General features: G+C 34.5%; 1 protein-coding gene across 2 annotated transcripts in view; it reads left to right on the top strand.

Moving 5' to 3' along the window:
• LOC145259870 (GPI alpha-1,4-mannosyltransferase I, stabilizing subunit-like) overlaps positions 1-11,178 on the top strand; it is a 91,353-nt gene that overhangs the window by 54,262 nt on the left and 25,913 nt on the right. For both annotated transcript variants that reach the window (XR_013864223.1, XM_080117745.1), the window contains exon 5: positions 3,550-3,629. Coding sequence is in view for 1 of the 2 variants with exons in the window: in XM_080117745.1 (XP_079973871.1) it covers positions 3,550-3,629 (80 nt within the window). In the remaining variant the exon portion in view is untranslated. The remainder of the gene's footprint in view (positions 1-3,549; positions 3,630-11,178) is intronic.

Below are 11,178 nucleotides of genomic sequence, written 5' to 3'. Positions count from 1 at the left end.
TGTAACCGTTTAAACAAATTATACCTGATTTGATTGGCCTTTTATTCTTCTATAATTTTACCTGTTCATATTTGACTTTTAATTTAAATATTCATATCAATTTAAAAAGGTTCATGAATGTGTATGTGTTTTCCTCTAATATTATTTTGCAAACTACACACCGTTGTTTGTTGCATTTTGTGACTCTTTGTGTTGTGTGTTGATTGAGTTTAGATGAAGTAAGAATACATTTTAGGTTTTTGGGTCAGCGTTTGTTTTTATTATTTTTGTTGTTTTAAGGCAGTTGTTTAGTTTGCTGTTACGAGGTTAAGTAAGACGAGGTTTTTCGTTATCTGTGAAAAGTTCTGGGTTGTTTGTGCTGTGTGTGGAGATGTATGTAAGGATTTGTTCTTTGTTTCATTATTTTGAAATTCTCAAATCTTCTACTGGTATATTTATTGCTAGTTAGATCCCTTTGTCTATAAGCTATGGTGGGTATTTTCTTCTTCTTAGATTTATTCGTAGTTCCTTGAGTCGGATTGTTTGGAGGTTTTTGTCTGTGACTATGGTGTAGATTCTATGTGCTAGGGTGTAGGGTATGGATTTTATGCAGGTTTTGGAGTGATGATTTTTAAAGTGTTGAAATTTTTGGGTGTCTGTAGGTTTACAATAGATATCTGATAATGTTATTATTTTTAATTTTTATTAGTATGTCTAGGAAGGGTAATATTGTAGAGCTTTGTTCTAGGGTGAATTTTATTTTGGAGTGTAGGTTTTGAATTATGGTGTGTAAGTCCTTGATGTCTAATTATAAAATGCTATATTGTATCCTACAAGCAACACTATCACAACTGCAACAGAAAGGAGTCCCTAGTTTTCTCTCTAAATATTTGTACTACCACTGCTACCAGTTGTCACTGTAGACAAATTTTACATGTTCTACAGATTCTGTGATCAAACCGACCATAACTAATAGATACATAGACCTAACATAATCTTTCCCATTTCCGATTCAGAAGTAATAAAGGCTCCATCCATTCTGATTGGCTGAGTTCCGAAAATTCTCATATTCTGGAATGCAGTTCTTCGCTTTATAAACGAATGCTTACTAACATTACAATTACGTTCAATTTATTTATTGCCTAGATCATTTCAGGCATGTAAGAGCGAAAATTACAAGAGAAAGAAAATCATTAAACAAACATTAAATAATCCATTTACTTTCTTATACAAAGTTTAAAACATGCTATCCACTATAACAATCTCTTCGTCGAGCTCAATGATGTCTTTATCAAAACATCAAAAAAATTACAATTTCTCAAGTTCTTTTTACCATTAAACACACTATGTGTATATTGGTGATATTTCACACCATCTCATATATATTTATATATTGAGAAGTTTAGCTCCCAAATATTTGTGTCTTTTTTATTAAGATTTCTTTGATAAAAAAACAAACAAAAACAAAAGACAATTAACAAAATATGTGTATTTGTTAATTATTTTATCATGATGGGACTACGACAACGTCTTTGTCAAAACATGAACAAAATTACAGTTTCTTGAGTGTTTTCACCATTAAACACACTATGTGTAGATTGGTGTTGTTTAAAAACCGTCGCATTCCATATATATATTTATATATTAAAGAGTTTAGGTCCCCAAATATTTGCATCTTTTATATTACAATTTCTCCTAAAAAATGACAAAAACAAAAAGATCAATTAACAAAATACAGAAATGTATTTGTTAATTTTTTTCTCTTTTCCATGCGATGACATTTTATGTTTTCTGGTATTATGATACTAAATACTGTATGTATGTAATTGTTGCCAAAAATGTTATGCTTTCCTATGGCCAGCCAAACAATGTACATGTGCGCGTTGTTTGACTTATTGCAAGACTATTTGTCAGTGATGTGTTCTTCGTTCACAGATTAGCAGAAAAACTTATAAATGTTGCCAAATGAATATGAAAGAATCAAAAATAATTACACTTTATTTTAACCTTGAACATTACCTTCATTAATGCTATATAGAGAATGTTAACTCGTGACTAAATTGAAGAGGTTAGCTCCCAAATATGGGCATTTTAAAAAATTATTATGCCGATAAAGAAAAAAATACAGAAGTTTAAGATAGCTCTATTGAATATGTAAACTTATGACTAGATTAAAGACTAATTGATTCATACTAGTCTAAATAAATTTAAAACATTAAATTTCATTTATAATTTCAAAAGATTAAAATATCCAGCAAGTAACCAAATTTAAAAAAGGTCCATACTTGTCAATAGTTAAAAATGCATGCTAATCCTGTATCCTATATTGTGGCTTGACCAGAGGCTTCTCTTATATGTTTGAAACTAAGGTTTTCATTGATTGATCATTTATAGAAATTGAACTTTCTGAGGGACAAACGAGCAAAGTAAGTTTCAAAATTATTCAATCTATGTTATTATTCAGGGTATTCAATAAAAACTTAACAGTCAATTTTTTCAAGTTCTCTTTTCTCGGCAACAGGGGCAGCAAAATAATTTTCTTTTTATTACATACCTGTGTTCCAATAAAGATTTCTTATAGTTTATCCTAAGTTTTTCTTGCTTTTGTGTTGCCAACAAAATCAATCACTAACCCATGTCTCCAAATAAGTTACGTTAGCACAAAAGTTCTGCAAAATGATCGACAAAGCAACAGGTTAAAATGTATAATCATCATAACATCGGACTACAGTAACTGATCAACAGACAAAACACCCTGAATAATAACATAGATTGTATTATTTTAATTATTCATATAAAGAATATTGGGTCCAAGAACCTAATGCTAATATTCATCAATTCATATTTTAAATAAAACAAATCATCTTATGGAAAAAAAAACAAAAAAAAAAACAGTAAATCTTTATGTAATCTATTATATAAATCTCACTTGTCTGTTTAAATGTATGTATGTATGTTCGTATGTCTTTCAACACAGATGACAGATTTTCATGAAATCAGTATCGTTTTGAAGCTTGACCCTTCGAACGACAAATATCGAAAAATTGGACAAAAACATTAATTCCTTCATGCTCAACTGGGCAGTTTTCTACAAAGGGGGTCGTTTTTTTCGCTGACATTTTTTGCAAGTCATTCAAACCTTGCATAAACAATATCGCATAAAAGGCGTTATTTTGACCACCCGTAACGTCACAACCACAGTAAGCGCATCGATAAGACCTTTATTTTTTTTTGCTCAGCTAACACTCTTACACACACACCCACTTTCTTTTCTGCCTTTGTGTCACAGGTTCGAGCCTGCCTGCCTACTACAACTTTGTTTTTTTTTTTGGCTTAACACACACCTCGAAACATCCAGGCAACGCTGGGCACCCAGGCTAGTAAAAAATAAACAAAAACATGTTTTCACAGATTTAGATTAAAAAATTATCTTTAGATCAAAAAATAGTTTGGTGAAAGATAATGTATGTTGTTGGGAGATTAAAATGTGATTGATTTCAAGCTTAAACATTGACTTATTTAAGAATTGAATTTAAATGAAATTAAAACATTTTTTAATTTCATTTTTAGATGGACTTGGTGAACTGGAGAAAATGCCTTGTTCTTCATCAGATAGCAGCATGTGTTTATGGCAGAAATTCAATTGCAAAGTAAGTTGTTTTATTTTTATTTATTCTAGAAAAAAATGTAAATGGTAATGAGTTCCCAAATTAAGGACTTTTAAACTTTTCAGCAAAATAATCCTGTAAAAAAAAATAATTAAAATGTTCTTAAAAATAAGGGAATACAAAAAGATTAAAAATAAATTTCTTAATGATTTCATTAAAGTATTAACAAAATAAAGCATTACTTCTGCCAAGTTTAAAGATGATAAAACAATTTTACATCTTTGATTATTTTTTTTTTAATATTTATAAAAAGGTCAGAATTACTTAATTTGAATTAAATAACTTATTAGAATTTGTAATGACTATTTTTTTAAAATTTATTTTGAAACTGTATAGAGACTTTTTATTTATAGCCCCACCTGTTTAAAAAATGGAAGAATATAAATTCTTTTCACAACTCTATAAAGATAAGTCTGAATATAGAAGGTACCAAGCTCGAAGTGTTAGTTCCATAGTTCTTTCACTATTGATGTTGGCAACCTTCACATGGTTAACCTTGTAATCATATGAATCTAGAAAAAAAAATTGAACAACATTCATGAAAGAGATTTCTCAGGATAAATATAAAAATGTTGCTACAATTTATTTATTTGTTTGTGTTATTAATTGAATTCTAAACTCTTAAAAGAGAAGGCTGAAGTCGTGTTAAGTTTTGATTATCAAATTTCAAACAGAAACCTGTAAAAAAAATCGTTTTTTGCTGTTCTAAGCAATTTTTTAAAAGAAAATTCAATTAATTGGTCCTTAAATTTACTAATCTTAAGAATACAATCTCCAAAATATATATTGAATTTTTGTTAAAAGGTCAATAATGGTTGCATAATGAAGGAGTGATAATTATAAACTGTGATAATGTTTTAAAATCTTTAAATTATTTAAATAGGTAAAATTCTTTATATTTACGTCATTACCTATATAAAGAAAACAATAGATGTATGCGTGTTTGCCTGTCTGTGTGTAAATATTTAATCGATAAACTCTTAAACTACTGGTTACATAACACTGAAATTAACAGTAATCAAACACCAAGGATAGTTTATAACAAGTAAAATCTTTGTTTGGATGAATGAATAATGTGTACAGACATATATCAGCAAGTTGAAATGCAAACTGTTCATTTCAACTTGTGGACATCTTTTTACTTCTTTCTGTGCATGTCCAAATTCAGTTCAGCTGTTCAAGTCGTTTTATATTAAATATTTCTTACTGCTGCTACTGGAGTGCTAAATGTTTTGGTTTTGATTCTATGTGATGGGCACAAGTCAATTTTTAACTTTTGAATTCATTACTATATATCAGGTTCAATATGATATTCAATAGAGAATTGGCTCTGTAATAATAAATATGAAATTTGCATGAATCAAAATATATTTAAGTGTATTTTACAATCTGGCAAGACTTCGCCCCCTGCTAGTCTTTTAAATAAAGGTAATATTTTATAAAATAAAAAAACATTTAAATTATTATTTTTAGAACAAGAAAGATGTTGGTGCAGATGAAGGTGGATGGCTGCTGGGGCTGCTGATGTTACTGCTTATACCTGACTCTCTTCACTGCAATTGATTCCTCATGCACAGCTTCTGCATTGAACGTATCCTGTCATACTGCCAGTCACCAAACAGGGTGATTGTCAGCCAGGCTTCCCCATGCATGGAGGGTGATGTCGCATTGCTACATATCCCTCTTGCAAACATCTAAAAAGTGTAGTTTGGAGCATCCTGCGTTTCTCCTGCCCTTAACCAGCTTGCCGTAAAAAAGCATTTTAGGGAACATTCCACACTGAGCATGCAAGAGTGGTAGACAAATAATCTGATCGCATCAGTTGATCCCTCGATTATTATCACACTCGCTGGACATGACTCCTCCTATCTTTGCTATCTTAGTGTTGATTTCCAAGTCAATAGGGAGTGAACTGGTGGTTATAGACCCAAGATAGGTAAAGTCTGTGACAGCATCCAGGCTGTACCCATGTATGTAGGCATTAGCAAGGGTCTCTGCTCCCTGTGCTATTTTGTCTTTAGGCTGATAATCAATCCAAACCACTTGCAAGCATGGGAGTGGCAGTTCACAAGCTGCTGAAGTCAGTCTTCGGTGTGTGAGGTCAAGGCTGTGTCTTCAGCCAAGAGCATTTCATGGACAAGTACGCCTGTTACTTTAGTTTTGGCACAGAGACAGGCCATGCTGAACAGGCCTGACATGGATATAGATACCTTCACTGCAGTTCTTGAAGTCATATTTGAGGAGCATGGAGAAGAAGATGCCGAAGAGTTTAAGTACAAACCCTGTTTAACTCCACTGCTGACCGGGAAAGTTTCAGAACTAGCAATGTTGTAGCAGACTGTGCTTTGACTGTTCTCATGGAAGGATGAGACCACTGCGAGCAGATGTGCGGCGCAGCCGATTTTCTGCAACAATTAGAAGAATCCACCTCAATTGACCAGATCAAACAGTTTTGTGATATCGATGAAGGCAATGTAGAGTGGCATGCATTGCTCCTGACACTTTTCCTGTAGCTATTTTAGTGTCAAGATAATGCCTATTGTTGATTGGCCAGCCTTGAAGCCACACTGGGACTCTGGGTAGATGCAAGAGGTGAGAATGTGCAAGTGAGCTAGAGCAACACGGGTGAACACTTTGCCTTAGGAGGGAGATGCCTCAGTTATTGTAGTTTCTGCAGTTTGTTTTGTTCATATAAGGTGATGATATTGGCATTTCACATGTGTTAGATGTAGCCCTGTTTCCAACGGATGAAGAGGAGGTCATGGAGTGGCTGAAGCAGGGCTGGTTTCCCACTCTTCAGGACCTTTGGGAAAATTCTGTTGCCTCCAAGCGCTTTTCCATAGGCTAGGCAGTCGATGGCTCTACTGAGCTCTTTTACAATGGGTAGGATGATGTCTAGCTCTTCCATGACCAGCAGGTCTGAGCTGGCATCAAGAGATGTGTCACCTCAGTATTCAGCGTTACATACAACTCTAAGTAGTGTTCGGTCCAATGCTGCATCTGCTTCTCCTGGTCATTGATGATCTTGTCTGTCTTGGACTTGAGGGGACTGGGCTTATTGTTTTCTTAATACACTCTTACATGACTCTTGCATTCCCTGTTTCAGCAGATGACTGTGATAGAAGTTCAGCCAGTAAGTGTTGGCGCAGTGGCAAGCAACTTGCTGTGTTTTGTTTCTAGCAATTCAGAGAGATTGCAGTGTACTGGGACTGGGGTTGGCCTTGTAAGCTAGCAAGGCTTTCTTCTTTACCCTGCTAAGATATATAAATATTATATATGAGGTGCCTTCAATAAGTTTCCAGACTTTTTTTATATGGCACTTTTATTGATATTACACACACATGAAACTGTAGTCCCTTTCAAAGTAATCTCCTCTGGCTGCAATTCAGATGATGAGGGAAGATTTTCTCACGATTTCTCCATTGCTTATAACCTCACTCAGATTGTTCACAAACCCACCCGTGTGCCCGACACTGATAGCCAGTATGCAAGTCTCCTCGACCTTTTCTCACAACTTGCCTTGAGCTATGTTCATCTTCCATTCTGTCCCCATTGGGATCTTCCAACCACTTGGTTGTCCCAGTTAAGATAAAAACAAAATGTAATAAGTCCTCTTACATAGCCCTCCATCGTACAGTATATCGATATTCTGTGGCTGACTGGGATAGGTTTCATACGTTTATATCAGATCTACCTCTGTGTTCCATGTTTATAAAGAATGTGTCCTCCATAGTATCAGACCTGACGGAATGGTTAATTGTAGATAAAGACTGCTTAATACCCTCTAAAGAATTCCAGCAAAAACCCAACACCCAGCCGTGGTTCTCTCCAGAATGTGCTGCTGCCATTGTGCACAGAAATCACTATTTCCATTGCTCCCAACATAATAGACTAAAGCTGCCTCCAGAACTGCCAGCAACTACTGTAAGTAATAAAGAATATGATAAATTTATATGCTCAGTCCGTCAAGTCCAAAGTAGCTACGCTTCCCACCAATTTTGGCAAATAACAAACAGGGTCCTATATAAAAGTGAGTGCTCTATTCCAATCATCATCATTTGCAGCTAACTCTACCCTATGTGATCAAGGCCACCAAATCCCCATATTTCCTCCTGTATCTTAAAACATGCTATGCGACATACAAATATCTGAGCATGATGTTGCCAACCTAATCAAAAACCTTGATTCCAGTAAAGCAGCTGGTCCCGATTCCTATTATAGTGCTAAAAAAGCTTCAACCAGAACTAGCTCCCATACTTACAAAGATATTTAGGTGTTGGTTTAAGGAGAATTGCTTCCCAACACCCTGGAAAACCTCATCAGTATGTCTCGTATTTAAAAATTCAAGTGATTGGCCTTCTCCCTCCTAATACAGATCAATCAGTCTCCTGTGCATCAAAAGTTGCTAGAATCTGTGTAAAATAGAGAAGTAGTCAACCAACTCAGCAAAAATAACCTCCTCAGTTACATGCAATATGGTTTCTGTTTTGCTAGATTTACAGCAGATGGGCTAGCAGTTATATCTCATAGGATTAACAAATCTCTCAAAAGAAGCTTCTTTTCTAGGGCAATTGCGATTGACATATCAAAGGCCTTTGATAGAGTATGGCATAAAGGTCTACTCCACAAAATCTCTAGTTACAGTATAGCTGGAAATGTTATTTCAATTATTAAATCATTTCTCTCTGATAGGTTCATAAGAGTAATGGTTGATGGGCAGAAATCAGAAACTCACAGTATTAATGCTAGAGTCCCTCAGGAGTCCATCCTGGGCCCTACTCTCTTCCTGATATATATCAATGATCTCTCAAATTACATCCTAAGATCATTCGTGGACATTTATGCTGACAACACTACCATCTATGGCAACACTTCAAAGGCCGTAAACTACCAGGTTCTCTCTGATTCTCTCTCCTCTGATCTTGATCACATGGTGCAATGGGGAAAGAGGTGACTGGTTTATTTTGATGCATCTAAAACCGAGCTTCTATCTTTGCATCATCAACACTCTGATCCCTGTCTGGCATCAATTGAAATGAATAGCTCTCGTCTTGGGGAGGCTCCATGTTTTGACAAGCTTCTAAGTCTGATCTTTACTCCTGATCTGAGATGGAAAGCATACATCAAATTTGTTGCCAAGGTTACTGGAAAAATGGTGGGATCTTTCTACCGCTCCAGTAGATATCTTACTGCTGATGCATTTCTCTACCTGTACAAGAGTCAGGCACGTCCAAGGATGGAGTACTGTTGTCACATCTGGGCAGGAGCTGCTAGAAGCACCTTATTCTGCCTTGACAGAGTTCAAAATAGACTTCGTAGCTTAGTGGGGGAATGCCCTCTTCTCTTCCCTACAATTTCTTTCCCACAGAAGAGACATTGCGAACCCGTCTACTTTATCGTTATTTTCACAGCAAGTGCTCATTTGAGCTCCAATCTATGGTCCCCAGGGCCTGACTCTGAAACTATTATCACTAATTTTCTCCACTCTTTATCTGTGTCTAAACCTAAACATAGATTCCATGAACAAAGCTTCTTTCTTAGAACTGCATGCCTGTGGAACTCTCTTCCGTTTCCTTGCTTTCAAACTGATTACAATATCTTCAAGTCCAATGTAAACAAGTTCTTGAAGATCCTCTTAAGTAATCCAATTTACTCAATTTCCACGACTAACGATTACCATAACATTTCCCCATAGACTACTGTATACTCATTAACCCTTATCCTTGAGTGGCCTCTGGGCCTTGATAAGTGGTTACTTCCTTGTAAAAAAAAAAAATGCACTTGTTGTACCGTTCCAACAACTTCTGGAAGGCTCTATGGAAGCCCTCTAGTGTGAACGTGTCAGTGACCCTCGTCACAGCCTTTTTCATTTCCTCAATTGTCTCATAACGACAGCCTCTATGGTTTTCCTTCAGCTTAGGGAATAATCAAAAGTCAGGGAGCAAGGTTTGGACTATAGAGAGGGTGAGGAACTGTCTGGATGCCCATCTTGATCAAATAGTCTGTGACAAGGATGGAGTTGTGGACTGCACTCTTGGGACAAACGTCGCACAAATTTTCTGCATCTTCAGTTCCTCGTGAATAATTTTGTGTACAGTTCCCACACTGACATCACATTGTGCACTTATTGTCTCTATAAACACACGATAGTCCTTATCCATGAAATTTTTTATTTGGCCGATCAACTCTGGTGTTCTGACTTCCTTACTCCTTCCATTACCCTTTACAAACTGCCTTCCTTGACTCTCTTATGCTACTCAAAAACTGATGCTTGATTCATGCAAGTTGGTTCAAAAGCAGTCTGAAGCATTCCATACATTGTTGTCGCAGTTTTTCTAAGTTTAAAACAGAATTTTATTGCATATCATTCTTCTGAAGTGTCCTCATGTGCAGATTGCAGTTTTGAAAGTCACAAATTGTGACAATCAGGCTTTAGTAGGGTGTATTCCAACTCTTGCTGTAGCTGTTCATTTGAACATAAATCATAAAAATTGGTCAGTCATGTAAGATACTAAATTTTCAAGAGTCTATGATAATTTTAAATGCCTGTACAAAAAAGTCTGGAAACTTATTGAAGATACCTCATATAATAATCTAAAAAGTCTAAATAAAATTTTACTGCTGCCATATTGGCAGCAGTAAAATTTTATTCATTTTATATTTTTAATCTTGAAAATGGAAACTTAATTCAATGATTTAATCACTGGCAGCCACTGCTTTTAATTATCTTGCACCGAAACAATTTTTACTTGTTAAAAAACATTATTATACAGAAAATTGGCAAAAATCGATTTACAAATTAAATAAAACTTTTTTTTTATATATAATAGAAATATTGGTTTTGTTTTACAATAATAGACTTTAATACATTTATTTTTTATTCATTATTCATTTTTTATTCGTTTGAAAAACGAGTAGTGTCAAGCGTTATGTAAGAATAAGAAAAAATGTCTGACACAATGCAGTCATGTCTTTGGAGTCTCAATAATGACTTAAAAATAAAACAAATTACTGGTAGAAATTCCCCCAATAAAAGTTACAGCAACATTTATTGGGTAAATTTCTACCAATATATTGTTTTATTTTTAAGCCAATTTTGAAACTTCAAAGATGTCAGTCACATCGCAGCCATTTTGGCGCTGTCCTAATTTAAACTGTGATAAGTGTTTTATTTTTTTTTTTCAGTGATGTAAAATATTAAATTGATTTGCATAATCTGCATTTCTTTTTTTAACCGCTTATACAGAATTTTTATATGACTTTTTCGAAAGATCTTAACCAAACTCTAATTTTAACGTTTGTCGTAATAAAATAAGAGAAAAAGGAAATTTTTTAAATCCTATTTACAAGAAGAAAAAAAAAAGTATGTGTTTTGAATTATTTTTCTATAGACATTTCACTCAACAATATATCTCCACCCTGACGATGTTGGTAGGTAAAGTTTGTAATAATAAAATCAGTGTAATTTTGGTCTATCTTGAAGCGACATGCTTGTAAGTTGGTGATGGATAAAACTTACCAAACAAAATTT

Source organism: Euprymna scolopes, chromosome 35, assembly GCF_053919585.1.
Source record: "Euprymna scolopes isolate OS-2025 chromosome 35, ASM5391958v1, whole genome shotgun sequence".
NCBI classification, from domain to species: Eukaryota; Metazoa; Mollusca; class Cephalopoda; order Sepiida; family Sepiolidae; genus Euprymna; species Euprymna scolopes.
The sequence above is the reverse complement of the archived record's forward strand: the minus strand, read 5'-3'. Positions and strand labels throughout refer to the sequence as shown.